This window comes from Pyricularia grisea, chromosome VII (genome assembly GCF_004355905.1).
Source record: "Pyricularia grisea strain NI907 chromosome VII, whole genome shotgun sequence".
In the NCBI taxonomy this organism is placed as follows: Eukaryota; Fungi; Ascomycota; class Sordariomycetes; order Magnaporthales; family Pyriculariaceae; genus Pyricularia; species Pyricularia grisea.
In genome coordinates this window covers 1,146,080-1,170,115 of record NC_044975.1, presented here as the reverse complement: position 1 = coordinate 1,170,115, position 24,036 = coordinate 1,146,080, and the positions used below count along the sequence as shown (strand labels likewise).

Below are 24,036 nucleotides of genomic sequence, written 5' to 3'. Positions count from 1 at the left end.
ATGGATGTAGATGATTCGATGTTAACAAACGTTGTTACATGTACTCGAATGGTCGACTTTCCTTTTCTTATCTCAAGAAACAGAAACACAAATAGGTGACGTGAGGCCAGACAAAGAAAGAAGCGTCACAAATTTGAACCAAAATGTCGCGCTACTTGACCCCCGCCAAAATTGGGCTCCTCGCCCTCATCGACATCTACGTCTCAGGGACCGTCCCCACCGATGCGACAGTCCCTGTGCTGCACTTCATTGCCTTGCACCTCATCGATAATGTCAGGCCAGCCAATGGACCTCAAACCGATCGAAGGGATTCTTCTTCGTCAACGGCACCTCCATCAGCAACATCATCTTCGGCGTCCTCAGAACGATGGCAAAAGGCCGAAAGCGTGGCGGCCATCGTGGCCTCTATTCACGAATTCGAAAAAGTCCTTTCGCCGTTTAGCGCCGCCATCTCCCTCCCAGGCCGCGGATTGTGGGATGCATTCCTCAAGAAGCTATGGCGCATCGATTCTTTGGACGGCCTACATCGCTTCTTTGGCGAGGAACTGCAGCGTCTGCTCGCCCTCACCAAGGAGGAACGCCGCGTCCTAACCGAGCAGGGCAGGGAGCTGCCGTCAGACGATGCGGTACGCCTCTCAAGAAATTCACCCTTTGGCACTTTTGTGCGACGGGCTCAGCTGGAATTTTCTCGCTTGTCCTTCCAGAAGGCAGCAGAGCTCTGGGCAGCGTTTGTCAAATACAGGCAGCCGACAGCACACTACTGGCGCAAGAGAAATCCGGGAATCGATGGCTTCTCTTTTGATAGTGTGCTCCTTGCAGGCCAGCATGACTGGGGTACTGGCACCGGAGATATTGTCGATGTTGTCTATGGCGACCTCAAGGAGAAAGCCGGTTCCAAGGAAGTACCAATCAGCACCGACGATATAGAGTCTCTAATCGAGTTTCAGGTTAACCAAATGCAGAGTAAGGCACATACCCACAAAAACTTGTTTAATTCTCCTTCTGCGTTTCCGCGCTCAAAAGGCTGACCATAATCCACCAAAGAGTACGGCTGTCGTATTCATCCTGACGTTCGTTCCAAGTTCACTGAGCTTGTTCAAGGCGAGGTTCTTGTGCCAAGCTTGTCACATTATCTTAGGTGCGATGATCTGACAATATGCAGAATGGTCGTGTGGGAGGTAGACTAACAACGTGCGTATAGCTTTCTGGAGGCCTGGAGGTCGGGTGACTACCCAACGTCTTTCGATTATCTGCATCGATACTTCGACTATACAATGCAAAACAGAGATCGTCTATTTTACCAATATGCGCTGCTCAACCTCGCCGTCTTACAAGCCGACTTTGGATGCTTTGAAGAAGCACTGTCTGCCATGTTGGAGACAGTAACCACAGCCCGTGAGAACAGAGACAATGCCTGTCTTAACTTCGCACTCAATTGGCTTTTCCAGTTTGGTAAATCACATCCAAACCTTGTACGTGATCTCGAAAAAGGTAGCATGCTCGGCCTCGGCAAAGAAACCCTTGTCTTTCTTCGCGTCAAGGCCAAGGAGGTTGGTAGCTGGACGCTATGGAGTGCTGCCTTGCTTAGCGAGGCAAAATTGGCTCTCACTAGCGGCGAGAGCATTGCAACAGCTGCCGAGTACATGGCGCGATCCTCTCGTCTTGTCGTGGCCCACAATCTCAAGATGTGCATCGGGTCCCAGCTCTCCCTGCAGATTGCCCTATGGGACCGGCTGGGGTGTTCAGTGCTATCTCGCATGATGTGTGAGGTTTACCTATGCGCACATTCTCGCGACGCCGTCTTTGAAGATGAGCTCAAAATTACTTGCAGGTTAGCGGGCATACTGGCCGGACGTGGACGTTACGATGAAGCAATGGATCGTTTGGAATCCATTGACCGCGACGCGCTGCGTGCGTGGAAAGCGGGCCAGTACTGGCACCGCTATCGTGCACTCATCAAACTCCGGCGCGAACTGCACCGCAAGGAGCAAACTGCCTCGGATCACCTGCTAAACCAGCTGCTACAATCTCGGCCTGACGACTTTGAGCCTGACTTGGCTTATATAGTCGAAACATTGCACGTGGAGAACCTTGTTCGCAAGAATGAGCTACAAGCAGCACTGAAAAAGATCAACGACCAGATCGCTGAGCATCGCGACCAGGGCCGTGATGTAGGTCTGCGCGTCAGGTTGCTAATCGTCAAGGCGAACCTATACGAACGCGCAGGTCGCCCTCAAAAAGGTTTTACGCTCGCGGTACGTGCTGCTTCGGCAGCGTGGCGCGCCAGGCTGCTGCCCGCGCTGTGGCTGGCTCTGAGCACGCTTTCAAATATACTGGTTGCGCTGGGCGAGTTTGCCGAGGCCGCAAGGCTGCTGCACCAAGTGATACCACGGGCGCTCGAGTGTGACGCTTCCTTCATGGCCGGGATTCTATACTCAGTTCTCGGTGACGCCAACATGGGGCTTGCCGGTAGGCTGTCTGAGGAAGCACTCATGGTCATGAACAGTCTAACGCCCCGGGCGCTCAAGAGGACATCAGATATACCTATGGGAATGGATGACACCACGCCCGCCCCGATATCATTATTATCGGCGGCAGTGGCCGCCGCAGCAATCCAGAGCAAAGATGGCAATACCCCACCAACCGCAGCGCAGCGCATGATGGAGTACATGACGCAGGCCACCGAGGCGTTTGAAAGCGCGTACGGTCACTTTGCTGCGATTGAGGACCTTGAGAAGCAGTGCGAAATGCGTGCAAAGCAGGCGGCGGTGATGCGGGCCGTGGGAGATAACGACAGGGCAGAGGACTATGCTGCCAAGTATCTCGCATTGCGTAGATGTGGGGTTGCATCCCCGTCTGCGAGGGCGTGATATTATTGATACCGAGAGGGGAAGATACTTGGCATGCATTTTGTTCTGCTGGAAGTCCAATCTGGACTGGGCAACAATGCAAATGGTTGGCCTGCCTTGATCGGTGGAGATAGCCGGGAGGAGCCAGGACGTACGTAAGACATAGTTCAATGACGTTCAAGCGAGGATGCACATGCAGAAAGTGGTACTAAGTGATATCAAGCTTATGGTATAAGAGGGGTTTGTTGCGAGATTTTGCCGACATTCCCAGGTTGGTAATGCACAATGCAGGTCTCGGTCGAGACCCATAACTTGATTGAAAAGGTCAGAGATCGCCCAAATAATACAAGCTATAAGCAAACAGATTGGAAATCAACAACTGGCCAAGAAAAAAAAAACGAATCTAACCCCCCCTTTGTCAAAAATCAAAACTTCCTCGGCTTCATTTTGACCATGAGTGGATGCTTCTCCCAAAGCACAAAGATCTTCTGGTTGGTCCAGCCTTCGCTCTCTGGAGTGAGCTCAAGATCAAAGTTCCAAACAACCTTGGCAAAAATGAGACGCATCTCGTGGTAGGCCAAGTTCTTGCCCATGCAGTTGCGCGGGCCGGTTGAGAAGGGCTGTAGCGCCTCCTTGCGGTCGCCGCCGTAGACGTCGGCGTGCTCGGGCAGCCACCGCTCGGGAACAAAGTTCCACGCATTCTTGAAGTTGTTCTCGTTCCTATAAGTTGCCAGTTGGTGTACTGAGACGCGTGTCTGGATAGTGTTTTTGTGTCAGCTTTCTGGGTGTCTGTCTCTCTGTGCATTTGACGATATAGGGCAAATGATGTTTTTTTTTTTTTTTTTTTTTTTTTTTTGTTACTTACACCTTCGGGAACAAATTTACCCGCCACTGCGGCGCCACCGACTGGCACGACGCGTGGCAGACCCATGGGAACTGGTGGGAACATCCTCAGGGCCTCCTCGAAGCAGGCATGCATATATGGCAGCTGGCGTAGGGTGTCGATGTTCAGTCCATCTTCGGGGAGAGTTCGAACCTCGGCAACGACCTTTTCGTACGTGGCGGGGTTCTTAAGCAGGTAGTAGGTCAAGCCGCTGAGAAGAGTGGCCGTGGTCTCGGTCCCGGCAACCATGAACAGGTTGGCGTGCTCGTTCATGCTGCCTCGGTCCAGCAGCTTGAGGTTCTCGGGCTTGCGCAGCACCAGGTTCCAAATGTCGGGCTGGTCGGCGCCCTTGGTCATGCGGCGCTCCACACGTTCGTTGACGTATCCCCTGTGCTCGTCGACAGCTTTCCGCATCGCCGCAGGCAGGTTTGCTCTCACAAAGTTCCGGAGCCAGACGTAGCGGCCGGCGATGGCGAAGACGGCCCCGTACCTGATGGAGTCGAAGATCTTGGCCACCCAGGGGGTGTACTTGCCGTTGTCCAACATGCCGAGCGACTCGCCAAAGGTCAGGTCGGCCATGATGTCGAACGTGGTGCAGTTGTAGAGCTGCACGGCGTCGAGCGGCCGGTCCGGGTCCTCGGACAGTTCGGACTGGATGCGTGCGACGAGCTTGTCGACGTACTTGAGCAGCAGGGGCTCCTGCTCGCGGAGGGCGCGGTCCGAAAAGGCGTTTGTGAAGATCTTGCGCATCTTGCCGTGCGTCTCCGAGTCGACGTTGCCGATCATGGAGACGCCGTCGGCGCCAAAGGCCTTGCCCGAGTCGTACATCCACGGGTCCTTGAGCATCTCGAGCTTGCCGCCCGAGCGGTGGCCGGCAATGTCCTTCCAGGCCGACGCCGCCGAGAAGCTCAGGCGCGTCGGGCCGGTGCGGACGATCTCGCCGTACTTTTCATGCTGCTTGAGGATCCAGTGCTCTCGGCGGCCAGACATGTCGCCGATGTAGTACACGAGGTTTGTGGTTGCTGCGTACCATGGCCCTGGGTATTTTGACAAGGGGTGGAACCAAATATTGTAGACGGAGCGGATCGTGAAAAACACAAGGAGCTGTCATGTTTTTAACCAACGATCAGGGTCAGTATCAGCATTATCGGGGGTAAGTTATGTTGGTGATGGTTCTTCTTCCTTTGGTTGACTCAAGGAGGAAGTAAATATTCGGGACGGGGAACTTACCAAAGAGATGGAGTAGGCAGAGAAAAGTCCAATCCGGCGAACTATCTCAGCCGCTCCCAAATCACGAATGTGAAGAGACGCTGGGGAGTATAACACGCCAGCGACGTGAGAGTTCATGCTGGGCGTTTCTATGTGTGTCTGTGCTCGGATATTGTTTCGATGAGATTTGAAAGAAGTAGAGGTAGAAGTTCCGTTCTTCTATGCTATAGCAAGTAGATATCACCGCTGGCTTTGTGACATCCTGTTGCCATCTCCTAGGGGGAAAGCCAGCACCGTGGGTACTTATGCAAACCTTGTCTAGCCTTACCTTTCAACCTCCGGAACGACATTGCCGCGTATACGCTCCGCGTCTAGTCCAAGGAACAAAAAGAGCCCAGGGTTTGTGAGCCCCTCGGGCTCGCGGGGTTTACCAGTGTTGATCTCCGGGGGGTGAGAGGGTAATCGGGAGGAATGATACGTCCGACCTTCTTTTTTTGTGGTGGAGAACTCTAGGCTGGGACCAGGCCGGGGGGGNGGGGGGGGGGGGGGGGGGGGGGGGGGGGGGGGGGGGGGGGAGAAGATGCCGAGATGTTCGTGCGGGTAATCCCTCTTCGCGTTTCTTTTAGACGCCCCCACCACCCTGTTTGTGTGGCAACGGTTTGTTTGAGCAGAAGGAGTGGACAAGAAAAAGAACAAGAACATGCATTGTGACATCGATCAAGCATGCATGGTGGTGGGTGTATCATTCCACTAACAGGCAGGAAAACTGCATGCTACTTGCAGGATCCACATGGAGGATCTACCGGACAAGGGGGTGTGGGAGGAGAGAAAGAGACAAAGACAGAGAAAGACGGTCCTCGGAAACATGATTAGATCCGGATGAACATGTGTCTCCAGAACTAGGCAGACTAGGCATCCAAAAGCGGGCTGTGATAAACACGGGAGTGCATAAGGTGGACAGACACGCTGGAGTCACTGCTTGGTTTGTCAGGATTCCTTTCTCTTGGATGCTACGTTAAAGCCTTTGTTTGCCACTTGCAAGGGAATTTAGAAGATCTGTAATCTTTTTTCTTACCATAAGCGGCTAGGCCATACTAGCAATTTTGCTTAAATCTCATCGAAAAGACGGCGTTATAAGGTTGTTTTAAGTTGGGACTGGGCAAGTGGCGTAGAGTACATTCTCCATCTTGGATCGTAGACAACGGCCAGCCGAGTTGCAGATCGTATTTTTCCCCTGCAAGTCAGACTGCATAAATTTGTCATGATAGAGACACGGAAAAGAGGGGAAAGATATATGGTTAGAGAGGTAAAAAGAGAGAAGAAGAAAAAAGAATGATGAGGAGGGAGTGCAAAGTTGTGAAACGAGAAGCGAAAATAGAAAAGGCATGTTCACATGCATATTGAGCAACATATTACCAACCACTGCAGTAGTATAGTAGGTGCATCATAAACCACACAGAACAAGATTGCAACATGCACTAGTTGCGTCAACAGGGGCTCCCGTGCTTGACGCACGAGGCGGTGCCAGTTGACGTAGTTTTGCTAAGGAAAGATATTAGTAAACCGGGCCCTGGACTTCGCTCCAGAAAACAAACATAAATGATATGTTGCGGAATCTCGGACTTATAACCAAACCCGGCGTCACAGGGGGGTTTCCACTCCAACCCACGGAAACATATGCAGAGTGCAAAAGAAAATGACTTACCTAGTAAACTACCTATTAGGTACCCAAGGTGAATCCACAAAAGCTTCCTAGTCTAGGTACAAAAAACAAAGTACCCGGGTTATTGTAGCATACAATCCACAGAATTAACTAAAAACACGGATAATCTCGAAAGGATTGAGGGTCAATTGTGAACTTGAATCTCTCATTCATTGTGCAAAAAAAAAAAAAAAAAAAAAAAAAAAAAAAAAAAAAAAAAAAAAAAAAAAAAAGACAAAAGAACAATGACAAAGTAAATACGCGTGTAAGACAAGGAACAATATTACACCGTCATGGGGGATTGGGGTGCAGCTAAGAACAGCCGCCCGCAAAAACAAAACCCCTTCAATGACACCACGGGCTGGACCATCCCGATGCCAAGAAATCGAAATGTCTCCGCGATTTGCAGTCAGCAAGCAGCCGGCCAAAATAGCCGCCGAATCATGCACGGTCCGGATTTTAACGATTAAGTGGGAGTCTCCCACCCCTTCTTTTCACGTCAACCCCAATTCACAGCTTCCCCTTTTACTGTCGAGCACAAAAACCTTTGATTAGGATGACAGCTACCAACTTGGCACGGGGCTTGGGATTTTTTTTGAAATGAATTCAACAAAGGGAACTTTGCGACTTGCAGTCTTTTTGAGAGAACATATTCAAGCCAGATGGGGCATCAGTCAAAAATAACGACTTTGCCTTGTAACAAAAAAAGTCTTGTCTACCCTCACACAGTGAATGCCCTCCACTCTATAGAGATATCGGCCCCTGACGCTTTCATCTTCCTTTCACCTCCACTACCAACCAATGTGACGCGAGCGTTGCAGATAAACTTATCATTTATATTAACCTCACATCATGCCATCAGCATTGAAGTGATGAGCTTATTTGTCCTTGTTGTGGTAGTTGACCTTGTCGTTCCAGCTGCACCCCAAAGATCAGACTGTTAGCAACCAATGTTCTAGACCAGCAAGGCAACACTTATCACGGTATGTAAGATGATTGATCAATCCCGCGGGAAAATGAAACGCGCGGGTTTGAACAACAACGGCAGGCCAAGCGAGTGAATCCCAAGTCCGTGTCCACCATTCGAGAAAAAAAAAAAAACATTGGGTCCAGAGGACGAAATGAGATAAACGGCAGAGGGGAAACTCACAAGATGGTCTTGTCACCGTCACCCCATTGGTAGTTCTTGGTGCGGATGTTCTGGTAAGGGTACTCGGTACGCTCCTCCAAAGGAGGCAAGTGGGACCAGTGCTCCCAGTGCTCGTTCCACAGGTACCAGGCGTTGGCACCGGCGGCAACGAGAGAGATGGGGACGACGCTGTGTTTTGGCCGAAACCTGGTTAGCACTTTGTGTCTACTCATGATATCCAGTTCACTTTCATATCTCCAGCGAATGGTGAATATCTCCCCCCGAAAACAAAATGTCAGAGAACCCGACCGCAACTTCTTCCAATGAACTGAAGAACCTCTTGGAGCTCAAATCGACCACACCACACTCGGCCATTGTCGGCAAAATCCTTTCATATCCGGCTCGAGGCTAGCTCCAAGCGCAAGTATGCACGAGTGGGTAAGCTCGGCATCAGCGAAAGTGCATATACGTACGTGAGGGAGATCTTCTTCCACAGAGCTGCGAGAATAAGAATTGAGTTAGCGTCATTGCGACGAATTATGAGTCCTTCGGAAATCCCTCCGTTCCGGGTCATGCCGTTCCAAAAAAAAAAAAAACACATGTCAAAAAAGGCCAGCTCGCAGCATTATGACCATGATGTGATGTTTCCAATCTCGAAAAAAAAAACCCCTTCCCTTTCCCCCCTACTGCGTCTGCGCCCAATTGCCCCCTTCCCAGTAGGCAAAAAAAAAGATACAAAAACAAAACTCACCAGTAGAGTGGATGGCGTGCTCACGGACAGCCTCGCGCTCGCGGACGAACGAGTTCTCGCCGGCGTTGGCAGAGCTCATCAGGCGGCGCTGGGCCGGGGCCCGGAGCTGACGGGCCACGCGAGGGGCCACACGTGAGGCGATCATAGTTTTTGTCTTTTGCTTGTGTTTCGGAGAGGGGAGATTGGTCTAATTCTGTCGATGGTGATCGTGTCAGCGAGGAGGAATGCTTCGGGTTGGGGCGGGCGGGTTGAAAACGTACGGGCGGTTTGCTTCGGGCGCGGTTTTTCGATTCGACGTCAATTGACTCCAAAAGCACCGACGGAGCTGGAATCAGGTCATTTCTCGGCTAATGGGATGTTTGGAGCTATGTCAGCCCGCTTAAATGCATGAGGAAACTACCTAGAGGTGGATCGACCCGATAAACGCAAGTATCCGCTACGTCATGTCACGTGATTGATTTCTCCGAGATGGAAAAACACATCGCATTCCCTTACTACTTACTGTTTTTGTAGGCTAATACAAACGAATGTTTAACGGTTTCTGCCTTGTCATAAATTGTTCAAAGTATGTAAATATTGATTTATTCTTCATACCAAGCAGTTTCTTATATACCAAGACGTGGCCTGGGCCATCTGCTTACACAGTGGGTATAATAGTTCTTACACCTTCTTTGCTTCTCATCTCCACCTCTCGTTCTCTCGGTGACTGGTCTTCAACAAGCCTAATCACTGCCCCAAAAGCAAAATACAAACAAAAACAAAAACAAAAGACATGCGGATTGCCGGACTCCCAAATAACACCAAACGTATCAAATCAGTAAATGTAGCGAGTGTAGAGAAGTCCCTTTTTGTCCCCCCAATGGCGCCCACCTTTCCATATTAATCGCAAAGCTCAATGCACCCCAATGCAAAAATGACAGAAAACGAAAATTGATGATACCGAACGGTGTTTTAGTTGGAAGCGTCCAATAGTAGGAGAGCGTGAAAAAGAAACAAGATAATTACGTCGAAAATGTAGGAACAGAGGGGGAAAAAAGGAGTTGCCTCCTTGAATTACCCATCATCGAATACGGCGGTCTTCCCGATTGTTCCTCTCGGAATCAGTTCGTGATGCAGAAGTAAGTGTGGTCCAGGTGTTAGATAGCATGCCAAACAAGCCGCCCCGACCACTAAGACCTGAGAGACGTCCAGAACTGCGACTTGGCGAAGATAGAATCCCCCGCTCTACATCGTGTTCGTTTGAAGGCGACGCTGGTCTGCTGTCGTCACTCGTGGATTCTGGAACCTCGCCTTCGTCATCGCTTTCTTCGTCGTACGGGTCATAACGGGGACTGGTTGGCGAACCACGGGCTAGGGACCTGACAACATCGCCCTTGCAGATGGGACACGTTCTTCGGCGGGTGGTTAACCACGGCGTGCTGTTTCATCACAAGTCAGTCACTGTAAAGAAACTTTCTTTCCTCCGAAAACCACAAAACAAAAAAAAGTAAAATACTAACATGCACTCCACATGGAATTCATGGCCGCAAGGGAGGCTCATGACCCTGCTGACACCGTCGACATACTCCTCCAAGCACACCACACATTCAACCTGTCTGCTCATGTACTTCTTCCACTCGCTTGACAATTGTGGTGGGGATTTCCGCCTGCCAGTCCGAGATGGGGTCAGTGGTGTTTGCAGATCTGGGTCGACTCTCAACATTCCATCGCTCGTATCAGGCACATCGTTAGTAGTGCGTGATCGAGGTCGTGACCGAGAAGATGAAGCCGCTTGTAAAGATGGAGGCGATGGCTGCAACTGTTGCTGCTGTAATAACGGCGTGGTTGGGGACGAGCTGGTAGGAGATGGCAGCCTCGAGGGGTTCGAAGACGAGGCAACTGTGTGATATGTCCGAACGGGCAGACGCTCCACGACAGACTTGGGCGCTCGCCAACGTCTTCTCCTGAGCTTAGCACGAAGAATGAGCAGAGCGTATACTACACTCAGTGTGATCAATGGGCTAACCACCAGAACGAGCAGCGTGTCGAAGAAGGGGCTCCCGCTGGCTGTGGGCGTAATAGTAACCCAGAGTCCTTCACGGTGTTCAGGTATATCAGTGCCATCAGGGGTTTCGTGGGCCATATTTTGCTCGGTCTTGGAGTTTGCTGCCTTCCCACCAAACATGCTACCCACGAAAGATCCATGCGACGCTGCACGTAACGGATCCCCCTTGTTGGACATTTTACCTCTAACTTTGCCAGCCTTTGCGGCCTCCGGGGCATACTGTCCACTGCTGGGAGTAACACCGGAGGTAAACGTTGCCTCCTTGGATGATTTATCCTTGTTTTTACCGGCACCCGATTTGCTGCCAACAGACTGGCCCTGCGCATCCGAATTCGAATTGTCCAAGTCTCCCCCCAGACTATCCTGGCCCTTGCTCGCCGCCTTCTCCATGCTGGCCTTGATTTGAGAGTCCTTCTCATCACTCCAATCATCCACCAGAACCCAGTCATGGGAATTAGTCTTTTGCACCGTTTCCACATCAGCGCTCCAGCGGAAGAAGCTGCTCAACCAGCCTCGCGATTTGGCTGGAGACGTTGAAGCAGTTGTGGTTGTTTCCTTTGTTACGTCCTTCTTAGGCAGCTCTTTCTTGACTACCTCGGCCTTGTTGGCTTGGTGACGTGTTTTGCGACCCTTTTCGGTCTGCTGAACTTTGACAACGGCCTTGCCGTTCTCATCGATGATGTCCTCGATGAAGCTGCCGGGCTGCATCAGCGAAGATAAAATGTGGGCCGTCGTGCGCGACGTGAAGATGGCGGGAATCGTCACATTGGACGTATCGCCTCTGGCGAACATCTGAATCAACGGGCCGCCTTTGGTGTTGTCACCCACGATGACACCAACAGCACCCCTGCGCTGCGCCCACTTGACCTTCTCAAGGAAACCGCAGCCTCCTCGGCTAAGTAGTACCACCTTGCCCGTGATCTCTGCCGTCTCCTGCATGGACTGTATGTCTGAATGCGACTGAGACTTATCTCCACGCAACGGCGAGGATCGCTGGAATCCCTGGTGAAGATAATCGTCCGTTCCGTCGTCAAAAGGCCTGCTCTTCTTTGCATCATCGCGACTGTTCGACTTGGCCTTGCGTTCTACGACGGGGCCACCGAGGTTGCCAACATCTCTCTTAGAGTTCTTGGGCGACTTGATACCTCCAGCCCCGAGTTTGGCGGACTTTGTGAAGCCACCCTTCTTTATAGGTTTTAGGCCAGCTAGTGCAGCTAGCCCCGCAGCGCCATCCTCCCAACCTGGCACATCGCTACAGCCGAGCTCGCCTTCACCTTCGCCTTCGGGCAAATTGTCGTCTGCAAAGCCGCTCCCAATCCAAAGCTGACCGCTCAGGCCCTTGTTTGGAAGCTGTGGCCCAAAAGCGGCCGGTCGAGCCTGAAATGACGTACTGTTGTCGTCGGTCAGAGAGATTATGGCGTTCGGAGGGAAAAGTGAGAATGGCGTCGAAAGGGAAAAGAACGATCGGAGTTTGGAATTGGATGGCGGTTGTCCTGGTATTGGCGAGGCTATCGACCCTTCGGGTTCTCGCTTTCGTTGTGCGAATGACGTGATGGAACGGCAGAATAGGAAGAGGGCGGCTGAGAAGAAGAAGACGAGTATGACCACCCTCGGCGGCCGCATCGTGAAGATGTAGGGTCTAATAGTGTTACGGTGTGTTTATAGTGACCAGACAATTCAATGTTCTGTTGGTAAACCTTCAAAACTTAGAAAAGTGTAAGCAGAGAAGGCGACGGATTGCCCAACGACCTTGAGCTTGGACCCGCTCTATCGGCCTCTAAATTCGAGTCACTACCAATCGATCGCATTCGGGTCAGGGGGGTTTTGTCGAACAGTCGGCTCGGACGCAAGGAAACGAAACGAAACCAGGTTGCAAACAAATCTAGAATATGCTCTGAGGTTGCAACCAAATTCAAAAACGAGTTAAATCAGCCTCGCAGCAGTATAAATGCATAAAACGACAGACGCCGGAGGATGAGAAAAAAAAAAAAACGCAAGACGCGATGGCGTCGTGGCGACCTGACAAGAAACTCGAACGATGGCGGAGTTTGGACTTTTTGGCTAGGTACAACAACCTGGCGGGAGGGTGAGTGGAGGAACCTAAAGCCGACACAGCGGGAGGCCTGCACATCACTGGGGCATGTCCGCGGGCGTGAATCGCCTACAGGGGGCGCATTGGGCTAGGAAGGCTCGAGCTAAGTGGAGGAGAAGAGCAGTTTGGCCGCCCTGTGGAGGGGCAGAAGTCTCAAGGTTGGAGTGGGGAACCATCAACATATGACCTCCTTGCCTCCAGATGCCGAATAGTAGTAGGGTCGGCATGGTTGTCACTGCTGGTTTGAACCACAAAATCGCTGCCTCGGTCACTGCGAACCTCATCCATTTGATGTGTCAACGCAACATTGGTTCATAGGTACTTTTCATTCACGGTTTTTAGACTCTTATGAAAACATGAAGTGATTGACTCGACTGTTAGACGAGAAGCTACAGACAGTTGGTACAACAACAACTGCGTCGCTGTGGAAAAGACATGCTGTCACCAGGCTAAGAGCAATGGAACCTATCTGACGATTGCTTGCCAAGCGCGAAAACAGAGCAATAGTCTCATGTGCCGTGCAGCCGTTCCAAGCCTGGGGGCACGCGATTAGATCCACCATCTACACACATCAGTCTACTCCGTATCCTCTCAAGACCCTTGACCTGGGCTGACTGACGGCCGTGCCCACTCCAACCTTGCAGCAACCCGACAAGCCGAGTAGCTTGACCCAAGAAAACTAAAAGGCTCCCTAAATTAATGGATCCCATTTCTTGCCCATGAACAATGCGCGTCCATTTTCTCGTGAATGTGGAAAGGAAAGAAAAACTCAACGGCAAACATCCACGGCCGTCTTCGTGTTGCACGATGCGAAATTGCGACGCCAATTGACATTTCCTTTTTCGCTGTTGTTCCTTATCTCATGTTTGTTTGTTTCTTCAAGTTGGCTTTCGCCGCGATTCGTACGCTCAGATAACCCTCGCCTCTGATAGGTGAGTCTCCTGCAGGTGTCCATTCGATTCTTCGACCTGGTGCCAGGAATTCGGCGCAACCTTGCTTGGATGACCACATCACTTGACCACCAGAGCCTCCTGTTTTGGATAGACGAATTTTACCATGGCACACCTTTGAGCGTTGTCATTCATTTGGTTTTACGCATGTTGCATACCTAGGTATGTAATCTATGAGATCCCAACCTGGCTAAGGTACCGTAGATGTATGGAATAGATAAGGTTCTTACAAGTGCATTTGCTGGTTGCTGCATTCTGCATAAGATACCTAGGTAGATACCTCTAGTCATATTGTACAGTACCGAGGAAATAATCATGAATCTGACTACGGTACAACAAATTTAGACCAGTATCACTCAAGATAAAGTGGCTTTGTTGGATGTGTATCATAACCACTGGCTCTCTTACAATTTCACCAATTATGCATTTATCTGAGCCGGTGATTGTTTTAGCGCAATCTTCTCTACCACGGAGTAACTCCAACGCCAACCCCACGCGACGATAATGGCGGACAGTCAGTGCCTGTCACCAGACTCGCTAACACCTTACGCCTTGCACACCATCTTCTTGTTCGCGGTTTTCCAAAGAAAAAAAGAAAAAGAAAAAAGAAAAAAAAAATAGAACGATAAGGCTCAAAACAGGTGTGCAATTCGTTACTACAGCACCGCAAAGCTTAACACTTGGTGCCACAAAGAACCAAAATCTCAAGTTCAACATTGTACTCATTGTACGTATCGTATCGTTAAACGATGCCCCCTGAACGACCACTTTCCCCCATCTCGTGTTCTACGTCTGAGGCGGACGGCATGTTCTTTGGCGCCAAGTCAAACCTGCGCCTGCATACATCTGGATAGGTCGTCGTCGCGCAGAAAAAGATCAGGCACATTCTTAGTGCCTTTTTAGTGCCACCACATGCAGTGGCTCCAAGCCGCTGCCACGCCACAGGTAAAAGCCTCGATCATTCCATTAATTAAAATGACAACCGGGGAGCTGACTGGGGCAGAGAAATCGCCCAACAGTGTAAACGACATGAATAAACTCTCGGAAGGGTAAACAATTAATAATCCAAACAGGGTTTCGGCCAGTTCAAGTATCGTATTACTATAAGATTATGCGGCGACCTCGTCCTCTCCTCCTGCGGCCGGCTCCAGGAGTCCGACTCCCGTCCGTTGCCTCTCGGCTGCCTTCCAGGCCGCCTTGCCTTCCTCTCCCGTGCAGTAGCTGTTTTTAACGAAAGAATGACAGCACGCGTAACCCCACTTAAAGTCGGACCACCAACTTCCCCAGACTGAGGTGTGGTTGTTGTGGAAGATGTCTTCCTTGTACTTTGACCGAGCCACACCCTTGGGTCCACCTTTGACCAGACCGATTTCGTCGTACTCGACGTACCTCTCCGATTCGGTCACGGCCATTTGCTTGATGGCGTCGGGTAGTACCTTGGTCTCCTCCCCGCCGTACTTCTCCCGTAGTTGCCTCTCGCGCTCTTCACGTTTTGCATCTTCCTCCTCCTTGAGTTTCTTGCGCATGTAGGAGCCTGCCGTCGGGTTCGCTTGCAGATGCAGGCTTGTGTCGCCGCCCTTTTCTTGTGCCTCCCATGCATATCTTTGTGCCTTTTCAAACTCCGCCGCGTCGCCTGACTGCCTGAGGAATCCTTGCTCGGCATAAAGCTCCGCTGTCTTGTCGTTCGTCGCGCCTGCGTCGACGATTGTTCGCGTCTTGGGGTCATACTTTGCGGAATCAAGATCCAAATTCAGCAGATACTTGGCTGTATCTTCTCGTAGTCGCAGCTGCCTCGTCGATGTCGGCTGGTGCTTGCTCATGTCGGACGTCTCGGCGTAGTGGTCTCCATCTTCGATCGCCTTGCCCGATTCCGCCGCAGCTTTGGCCTGCATCTCCTTCCTCAGCTCCTCCATCTTGTTGTAGTCCTCCACGACCGCCTGGTACTCCCTCGCGTCGTAGCCGTTCCAGCGGTCTCGCTTGGCGTCCCAGCCCATCCTGACGTCCTGCACCAGCTCGTCGGCCTTGATGTCGCGACCCGTCCACTTTGCACCCTTGGCACGTGGCCGGCTGAGGCAGTCCTGCTTTTTGTGCGTCATGGCGCCGCAATTCTCGCACGCGCCCTTGCGGTACTTGGTCGCCGCCGGCCCAAGCGTCTTGCCCCGGTCGTACCATGCAGTATCTTTCTGTTTCTTTTGTATACGCTGATGCTCTAGGTAGTCGGTGTTTTCGCCTTCGTCAACGGCGTAAAAAGGTCGTTTGCTGATGAAATTGGGGATGTAGACGTTCTCTTCTTTAGAGGCTCCGGCGGCGCCCAGCGCTGGGCGTCTTGGGGGTGGAGGCGGTGGCATTTTGATTCTTTGTTTTGAAAATAGGCTATTTGCACACTGGCGAAAAAAAAAAAAAAAAAGAAAACAAAACCCAGATATGCGAGCGAGGTAGGCAGGAGGGATTTGAGTTAGGGGCACTTTTTTTGAGGTTGTAGCTAGATGGCGAGGGACTGGTTCAGATTTATCGATTCGGTAATGCGCTCAGAGGTGGGAGTGGCTGAATACGGACGCGGTTGCTTATCTTATCCCTGGGGAAATCCCCATGGTGATCATCACGTGATGATCAATCACCTGCTCTGGTGGTGTCAATTGTGCCGCATTTGGTAATCCCGCCCATCATAGACGCGTCTGCCTCTTAAGGGATTCTGACAAACAAGGCGGGAGGCTGGCATTTAATACTTTTTTTTTTTTTTTTTTTTGGAGAACTCTCCAGAATCCTTTCGGATGCTTCATTGGCCGCCATGATACTCGGGTTCTCTACTGCATTTTCATTGTCTGCTTTCACAGTAATGGCCAGCAGCTGTCGCGATGGACGTGTTCAAGGTGCGCCTGAACTGCATCGACCACTACCAAGCGACGCCCACTCAATATGACCCCTGTCTCCGAAACGATGTTCGGCATTCTCAACTATTCAAGGAGCCCAAGGTCCCGGTGATTCGCGTTTTTGGCTCAACCCAGACTGGTCAAAAAGTCTGCGCGCATATACATGGCGCGCTTCCATACCTCTTTATCGAGTACAATGGGAAGTTGGACCAAGAAGAAGTTGGCGCCTTCTCCTACAGACTGCATCTGTCAATTGACCATGCCCTCGCCGTGAGCTATAGGCAGGATGCCTATGCTCGGGACACGCCCAAGTATGTGGCGCGCATCACACTCGTCAAGGGTGTTCCTTTCTATGGCTTCCATGTCGGCTATAAATATTATCTCAAGATCTATATGCTCAACCCCGTGGTCATGACCCGGCTGGCCGATCTGCTGCACCAAGGTGTCATTATGAAGCGGAAATTTCAACCGTACGAGGCGCATTTGCAGTACATCTTGCAGTTCATGACCGACTACAACCTTTATGGCTGTGGGTACATCGAGGCCAGCAGTGTCAAGTTCCGTGCCCCAGTGCCGCAGATAGACGACGATGACATAGACAGCGTCATGACTCCCCATATCTGGCACAACCAGTCGATATCTCAAAAACAGATAACAGATCACCACTCGTTACCAAGGGCCAGTCATTGTCCCATCGAGGTTGACATATGCGTACAGGATATCCTCAATCGTAAAGATGTCAAGGAGCGCAGACTTCACCATGACTTTGTCGAGCGTCTGAACCCCTTACCCACCGATATGAAGCTAGTAGCCAGCATGGCAGGACTGTGGAAGGACGAAACGAAACGTCGAAAAAGACAGTTGGGCATGTCAGATCCAAAAAGCAGTCCATTTCCTGCCGAGGTGCTTGTCTCAATGTCACACGATCCGCGAGACTCACAGCCTGCCGGCTGGCTGCACGAGGAAGAATTTCGTGCGGAGATTGAAGAGCTCATAAAGGCTGAGAAGGCCAATGACAATTCGGACTTAACATTCGACACGTTTGTGCCAAGACCGCCCCCTCTTGATTCAGCTATCAAGACTGTACTTGAGTCTGTTGAGGATCTGTACCCTCAATACTTGGAAGCATCCTTAGGGGAGATGTCGACCATGTCGGTTGACTTTGATCCTGCAAGCAGTATTGACGTTGATGAGAGAGGCGCGCGTCGGCTAGGCAGACCGGAAATTATGGACGAGGACCCTTGTCCGGATGATTCTGATGAAGAAAGACTACGAGAAGCCCAGCGTATGGAGGAGGCCAAGAAACAGAATCATTTGCAGGATTATCCCACTACAGGTTCGATAAACGGACTCGTTGGACTTGCTGCCAGTAGTCTGGTCACTGGAAGGCGACCAGATATACCCATAACGCAAGAGCTCATCGATGCTGCTGTTGAGGAAGATCTTTTGAGTGAGATGCCAACTTCTTCGCAACCGCCAAAGTTACGAGAGGGTTTAAAGCGACATGTCCATCCAACAGAGGAAGATCATGCTTCAAAACGAGCAAGGATACGACCAGCTCGCATTAACAACTTGACATTCGTTCCCCCTGAGGATCGTCTATCAGCCCGCTATGAACGCCGTGTTGATGTGTCCAAAGCCGAAAGTCAGCTCCCATCGTCTTCCCAGAGACAGGCAGTGGATGATGCCTCCCCGTTCCGTACCCCTGTACCGCGCAAGTCATCTATGATGCACAACTCGGCATCCAAGTCAGTTAATCGTAAGCTCAGCTTTGCTGTCGTCAAGGATCCGAATGACCCTGAGACAAAGCTTCGATTAAGCCAAAATTCAAACTCGCAAGGCAGTGACACGTCAGAAACCCCGAAGCATCTTACTTTCGATTCGTCATTTCCAGGACCGGAGGAAGCCTCACCACACAGGGAAGGAAACCAAGAATTCTACCAGGTGGGCCAGTTGCCGAATCCCTTCGCACCCTCCGACAAGTCTCAGGAAAAAAACTACTCGGATGATGAGGCCATCGTAAATACTTCAATGGTACCTGTCTGTCATGTCTTGCCCCCAAGTGCGGAGGAAGTCTGCGCAACTATGGCGGAGTACGGAATACCCGATGTCGTATACCAGGACGCATATTACAGCAAAGAGAAAGATGTGCCACTTCGCCCAAGAGAGTTTGCTGGTCGTCAATTTCGGCTTCGGGGCAACACATTACCATATCTGCCTGATTTCACCGCTGATAGGCCTTCACCGGAATCGTGGTGCCCTCCGGAGGAACAACTACCAGACAAATCAAAACTTAAACTCGAGGAGGAGATACGTCTGAATAAATGCACAATCAAAACATGGGAAATTGCACAGCCACCTCCGACGTTCGAAGAAGTATCCGACTGGTGGGAGCAAAAGGAGTTGAAGAAGAAGGAGGTCGGAGCAAGGCCAAGGAGCCACCGAGTCTCCCCAAAATCGACCCAGATTGCTCGTCGCCATCTTTCACAAATCGAAGGAGCGACCCCCAAGAACAAGCATGGATTCAAGTACTCGCAGAAGCAAAAGACTACCAGCGTTCAGCATGAGGTTGCTTACATGAGCACAATGAGTATCGAGGTTCATGTCAACACCAGGGGAAAGCTTGTTCCTGATCCGGAGAAGGATGAGGTCAAGTGCATATTCTGGTGCGTTAGGTCGGATGATCAATCCACCGACGCTAGCACCCAGGCTCCTGATGGTATACAATCGGGCGTTGTGGTTTTATCAGAAGAAGGTACGCTGGCTGAGCGCATGAAACACCAAATTAAAGGCGAGCTCTTGGAGGAGACATCCGAGCTCGACCTCATGGTTCGTATGGTTGAGATCGTTCGAACACATGACCCAGACATCCTGACAGGCTACGAGGTTCATGGTGGCTCGTGGGGCTATTTGATCGAGCGGGCAAGATACATGTACGACTACAATCTCTGCGATGAGTTTTCGCGTATGAAGTCGCAGTCTTATGGAAGGTTTGGCAAGGACGCAGACCGATGGGGTTTCAACACTACTTCGACAATCCGAGTAACGGGCCGACACATGATCAACATCTGGCGTGCTATGCGAGGAGAGCTCAATCTACTCCAGTATACAATGGAGAACGTCGTCTGGCATCTGCTACACCGCCGGATACCACACTACTCGTGGCAGACGCTCACAACCTGGTATGGTAGTGGACGCCACGGGGATCTTGGGAAACTGCTACGCTACTACCAAACAAGGACAAGACTTGATATTGAGATTCTCGAAGAGAATGAACTGATCTCGCGTACGAGTGAACAGGCAAGATTGCTTGGCGTCGATTTCTTTTCTGTGTTCTCTCGTGGGTCACAGTTCAAGGTTGAGTCCATCATGTTTCGGATCGCGAAGCCCGAAAACTTTATGCTCGTCTCACCGAGTCGAAAGCAAGTTGGCGGGCAGAATGCATTGGAGTGCCTGCCGCTGGTGATGGAGCCACAGAGTGCATTCTACAACAGTCCGGTGCTGGTACTAGACTTTCAAAGTCTGTATCCCAGCGTCATGATTGCCTACAACTACTGCTACTCGACGTTCCTGGGACGGATCGTTGACTGGCGTGGAACCAACAAGATGGGATTTGCCGAGTATCGAAGGCGAAAAGGGCTGCTGGAGTTATTGCAAGAGCACATCAACATCGCACCCAACGGCGTCATGTACACCAAGCCTGAGATCAGGAAGTCACTGCTTGCCAAGATGTTGACAGAGATTCTGGAGACAAGAGTCATGGTCAAGAGTGGCATGAAACAAGATAAGGACGACAAGACCCTCCAGCAATTGCTGAATAACAGACAGCTGGCTCTCAAGCTGCTGGCAAACGTCACATATGGCTACACGTCTGCGTCATTCTCTGGGAGGCTCCCGTGTTCGGAGATCGCCGATAGCATTGTACAAACTGGCCGTGAAACTCTGGAGCGAGCCATTGCCTTCATTCACTCTGTCCCGAAATGGGGCGCTGAAGTGGTCTACGGGGACACAGACAGTCTTTTTATCCACCTCAAGGGTCGCACAAAAGAGCAGGCATTTGAAATTGGGAACGAAATGGCCAAGGCAATTACAGATATGAACCCGCGGCCCATGAAACTCAAGTTTGAAAAGGTATACCTGCCTTGCGTTCTGTTGGCCAAAAAGCGTTACGTCGGGTACAAGTACGAACATATCGATCAAGAAGTGCCTGATTTCGACGCGAAAGGCATAGAGACAGTCCGCCGTGATGGGACACCAGCGGAGCAAAAGATAGAGGAAAAGGCGTTGCGGCTGCTCTTTGAAACGGCGGACTTGAGCCAAATCAAGGAGTACTTTCAACGACAATGCAACAAAATCATGCGTGGCCAAGTGTCGATCCAAGACTTTTGCTTCGCCAAGGAAGTTAAGCTAGGCACATATAGCGACCGAAATGGAGTAGGTCCCCCACCGCCTGGTGCACTCATCAGCACAAAGAAGATGCTGGCCGACCCGCGAGCCGAACCACAATACGGTGAACGTGTTCCCTACGTGGTCGTCACAGGTGCCCCTGGGGCGAGGCTTGCCGACAGGTGCGTGCCGCCCGAAGACCTGCTGTCGCCCACCGGTGCGCACCTAAGGCTCGACGCCGACTACTACATATCAAAGAACCTCATTCCGCCTCTGGAGCGTATCTTCAATCTAGTTGGAGCGCACATCAGGGGCTGGTACGACGAGTTGCCGAAGGTACAGCAGGTCAGGCGAGTCGTCGTTGATTCAGGGAACGGCAACAACAGCTGGTTCGGGGGCATCATTGGAAACAATGGAGCGCAAAAGGCCAAAAAGGTCACACTAGAAAGCTATCTACAGGTGATGAACTGCGCAGTATGCAATGTCCGAATCCGCCCCACTGCCCAAAAAAAGAAAGCGCCCGCACCCCGACAACAACTACCACCGGTGCAGTACCACCCTCTGTTTGGGTTCGGCCGTTTTGGCCCGCGACCTCCACCTCAACCGGCCCCCAAGACGAAGAAGAAGAACCCTGCAAACGACGTTGTGGTATGCGGACGATGCACACGCCACGCCCAGGAATCGCTCCTCCGGCTCCATGCCAGGCTGGCACACGAGCGCAAGCGATTCTCCGAGGTGGCAGATGTGTGTCGAAGCTGTGCCGGCTTGGCCCCCGGCGACGTCGCTAGTGTGCACGACTGCGATAGCAAGGACTGTCCAGTTTTTTACACGCGAGTCAAACAGGCCACGAAGCTTCGGACCGAAATGAGCATCGTTGAGCCGGTAATTAAGCAGCTGGAGGCGAGGGTTGCCAAAATGAGGAAGAAGGCTTTGGAATGGTAGTTGCTCTTTTTTTTTTGTGTGTGGTTTTTTTTTTTTTTTTTTTTTTTTTTTTTTTCTCTCTTTTTTTTTTCTTACGTTGGAATGGTGCATAGCGTAAAGGTGCAGCGTCTTTTGTGTGGGTTGTTTTTTATGCATCACGGATTGATACACAATGTAGGCATGAGTATTTATGCAGTCATTATTTTTATCAGGCATATTACATTAAGTACATTATATCTGGTTTTCATTCGTCTTCGATCTCATACCTTCCAGTGTCGTCGAGATGGGCAACTCATTTTACAAGATGGACTGCACAACTGGGTACTCTGGGAATTTGGGGTTGTAAACGGTTTGACACCTAGCGTTGAACTCGCCAGTCTCACCCGGGATCCTCGAAAGCTCATCACCAGGCACGCCCAGCTTGACCAACGGTCCCGACTTGGGCTTCACCCTGTCCCAACCAGGGCCAGCAGCAGGCTTCTTGATCCAGGAGACGAACATGTCGTGAATGGAGTCGGCCAGGGCCTGCTGCGCCGTAGTGACGTTCGAAAGGCCAGAGAAGCATTCGTTGCCGCCGTGGAAGAAGGGCACTTCAGTGCCATGGGTAGGTGCGGTGCCGGGGACGCCGACGACGTTGTCATACTTGCCAAAGAAGCGGTAGTGCCAGGTGGGCTGGACCTCGGACCTCAGGTCGACGTAGTAGTCGACGGGGCAGTTGAAGCGGGCGTCGCCGTACAGGGCGCCGCTGCGCAGCGACTCGGATGCAAAGTCGCCGGCCGGGTAGGCGGCCTCGAGCACGGCCGGGTCGAGCTGCGCGACGTCGGCGTCGAAGGACCGGATCCACTCGGTAAAGTTTCCATTCTCGGCGCCGTAGACGAGCGAGAAGATGGTGCCCTCGCCGTCGGACAGGCCCGTCAGCAGCGGCACGTGCGAAGCGTACTGTCCGGCGGCGAAGCGGGCCGCGTAGTCGCGGTGCCGCGTCTTTTCGTCGATGACGGGCGTGAAGACGGTGTTGAGGAACCCGTTGAACTGCTCCGTCTTGAACGCCTCGGCGTCCACCTTGCGCAGGCACTCGATCTGGCCGCCGGCCGCGGCGCTGGGGCAGCCCAGCTCCGCGGCCATCTTGTCTAGCGCCTGGTCGGCGGGCGCAAAGGCTGGGCCCGACATGGAGTTGGCTGACATCTCGGCGGCGCCCTTCAGGAAGGTGTCGGGGTGGTTCCACAGGTAGTGGTCGACCTGCACAGAGCCGGACGAGTGACCCGCAAAGACGATGTGGTCGGGGTCGCCACCGAAGGCTATTTTTGGTCAGTTATGCGACTAGAAGAACTAGGGAGCCTTTGTTTGGGATGATGTGATTTCTATTTTTATTTTATTTTTTAATCTTTCGACTTACCCTCAATGTTCTCCCGGACCCACTCGAGCGCCTTGTCGACATCCAGAATGCTAAAGTTCTGCGACTCGTCAGGGTTGGAAGCATCAAGCTCGGACGAGTGGGGCGAGGCAAAGATGCTCTCGCGCGTGTTGAAGTTGACATAGACGACACCCTTGTTGGCAAAGTTGGTTCCCTGGATGCCAGGGTTGCTGCTGGAACCCGTGACCATGGCACCGCCGTACATGTACACCAGGACGGGGAGCTTCTCGCCAGACTTTGGCGTCCAGATGTTAAGGTTCAAGCAGTCCTCATCCTGGCGCGACCACGAATCGGTCCCCTGCCCTGGTGCCTGGGGACAGGTCGGTCCGTAAGCGACCGCGGCGAAGGGTTCCTTGGACGGGACGACGGGCTGCGGAGCACGCCACCTGTTCTCGCCGCCGGTGGTTGCGGCGAACGGGATTCCGAGAAACACCGAGTTGCCGTGCGCGTCCCGGGCGCCGGTGATGGTGCCCTGGGCCGTCACTGCGCGGGGGATGCCACGCGGCTGGCAGGGGCTCGCGACGGTGGCAAAGCTGGACGAGCACGCGGACAGGATGCCTGCGGCGGCCACGAGGTTGGCGACGATACCCATTTTGATCGGCAGCGATAAACGAACACAAGGGGCAATTCCTTGAACAGCACGCCGAGGAGGGGACAGGACGGGGGGAAAGATGGGAGGAAACGACCGGTGTGATGGACCAGAGTTTCAAAGAGGGGAGGGGAAGGACATAGCGGCCCTGGAGAGTATTTTATTACATGTTTACTTTGTTTTGTTGTCGTTTCCTCTATACGAATAAAGGCAAGGCTGAAGCCCCTATTCCGTTGCGCCTTTTGCTTCC

General features: G+C 51.9%; 7 protein-coding genes across 7 annotated transcripts; 2 read left to right on the top strand and 5 right to left on the bottom strand.

The window, feature by feature from the left end:
- Nucleotides 1–143: 143 nt before the first annotated feature.
- Nucleotides 144–2,870, top strand: PgNI_10378 (uncharacterized protein; the record flags this gene model as incomplete). Its single annotated transcript, XM_031130349.1, has 3 exons — nucleotides 144–963; nucleotides 1,045–1,138; nucleotides 1,202–2,870. The coding sequence occupies 3 exons, from the start codon at nucleotides 144–146 to the stop codon at nucleotides 2,868–2,870; spliced, it is 2,583 nt and encodes an 860-aa protein (XP_030980317.1).
- PgNI_10377 (uncharacterized protein) lies at nucleotides 2,319–5,436 on the bottom strand. The gene is made up of 3 exons (XM_031130348.1): nucleotides 4,963–5,436; nucleotides 3,715–4,836; nucleotides 2,319–3,604 (listed from the first exon to the last, which is right to left on the bottom strand). Exons 1-3 carry the CDS (start codon nucleotides 5,077–5,079, stop codon nucleotides 3,275–3,277), a joined length of 1,569 nt encoding a protein of 522 aa, XP_030979613.1. The 5' UTR covers nucleotides 5,080–5,436; the 3' UTR covers nucleotides 2,319–3,274.
- Nucleotides 5,437–6,908: 1,472 nt separating this feature from the next.
- Nucleotides 6,909–8,915, bottom strand: PgNI_10376 (uncharacterized protein). Its single transcript, XM_031130347.1, has 5 exons — nucleotides 8,784–8,915; nucleotides 8,524–8,716; nucleotides 8,246–8,270; nucleotides 7,794–7,961; nucleotides 6,909–7,561 (listed from the first exon to the last, which is right to left on the bottom strand). Exons 2-5 carry the CDS (start codon nucleotides 8,666–8,668, stop codon nucleotides 7,522–7,524), a joined length of 378 nt encoding a protein of 125 aa, XP_030980320.1. The 5' UTR covers nucleotides 8,669–8,716; nucleotides 8,784–8,915; the 3' UTR covers nucleotides 6,909–7,521.
- A 164-nt stretch (nucleotides 8,916–9,079) lies between these two features.
- On the bottom strand, nucleotides 9,080–12,575 carry PgNI_10375 (uncharacterized protein). The gene is made up of 2 exons (XM_031130346.1): nucleotides 10,023–12,575; nucleotides 9,080–9,941 (listed from the first exon to the last, which is right to left on the bottom strand). The coding sequence occupies exons 1-2, from the start codon at nucleotides 12,188–12,190 to the stop codon at nucleotides 9,584–9,586; spliced, it is 2,526 nt and encodes an 841-aa protein (XP_030980319.1). The 5' UTR covers nucleotides 12,191–12,575; the 3' UTR covers nucleotides 9,080–9,583.
- Nucleotides 12,576–14,718: 2,143 nt separating this feature from the next.
- PgNI_10374 (uncharacterized protein) lies at nucleotides 14,719–15,957 on the bottom strand (the record flags this gene model as incomplete). The annotated part of the gene is made up of 1 exon (XM_031130345.1): nucleotides 14,719–15,957. The coding sequence occupies one exon, from the start codon at nucleotides 15,955–15,957 to the stop codon at nucleotides 14,719–14,721; it is 1,239 nt and encodes a 412-aa protein (XP_030980318.1).
- A 507-nt stretch (nucleotides 15,958–16,464) lies between these two features.
- PgNI_10373 (uncharacterized protein) lies at nucleotides 16,465–21,807 on the top strand (the record flags this gene model as incomplete). The annotated part of the gene is made up of 1 exon (XM_031130344.1): nucleotides 16,465–21,807. The coding sequence occupies one exon, from the start codon at nucleotides 16,465–16,467 to the stop codon at nucleotides 21,805–21,807; it is 5,343 nt and encodes a 1,780-aa protein (XP_030980322.1).
- Nucleotides 21,808–22,083: 276 nt separating this feature from the next.
- PgNI_10372 (uncharacterized protein) lies at nucleotides 22,084–23,789 on the bottom strand (the record flags this gene model as incomplete). The annotated part of the gene is made up of 2 exons (XM_031130343.1): nucleotides 22,084–23,081; nucleotides 23,180–23,789. 2 exons carry the CDS (start codon nucleotides 23,787–23,789, stop codon nucleotides 22,084–22,086), a joined length of 1,608 nt encoding a protein of 535 aa, XP_030980321.1.
- Between the last annotated feature and the right edge of the window lie 247 nt (nucleotides 23,790–24,036).

Excerpts from the sequence above, each read along its gene's own strand:
- PgNI_10375 (XM_031130346.1), bottom strand. The coding sequence starts at position 12,190 with ATGCGGCCGCCGAGGGTGGTCATACTCGTCTTCTTCTTCTCAGCCGCC. Across the intron at positions 9,942-10,022 it reads GAATTCCATGTGGAGTGCAT|CACGCCGTGGTTAACCACCC; the intron begins GTTAGTATTTTA and ends GTGATGAAACAG.
- PgNI_10377 (XM_031130348.1), bottom strand. The coding sequence starts at position 5,079 with ATGAACTCTCACGTCGCTGGCGTGTTATACTCCCCAGCGTCTCTTCAC. Across the intron at positions 4,837-4,962 it reads CTGCCTACTCCATCTCTTTG|CTCCTTGTGTTTTTCACGAT; the intron begins GTAAGTTCCCCG and ends AAAACATGACAG. Across the intron at positions 3,605-3,714 it reads GTAAATTTGTTCCCGAAGGT|ACACGCGTCTCAGTACACCA; the intron begins GTAAGTAACAAA and ends AACACTATCCAG.
- PgNI_10376 (XM_031130347.1), bottom strand. The coding sequence starts at position 8,668 with ATGATCGCCTCACGTGTGGCCCCTCGCGTGGCCCGTCAGCTCCGGGCC. Across the intron at positions 7,962-8,245 it reads TGGAAGAAGATCTCCCTCAC|CGTCGTCCCCATCTCTCTCG; the intron begins GTACGTATATGC and ends GCCAAAACACAG. Across the intron at positions 7,562-7,793 it reads GACGGTGACAAGACCATCTT|CTGGAACGACAAGGTCAACT; the intron begins GTGAGTTTCCCC and ends TTTGGGGTGCAG.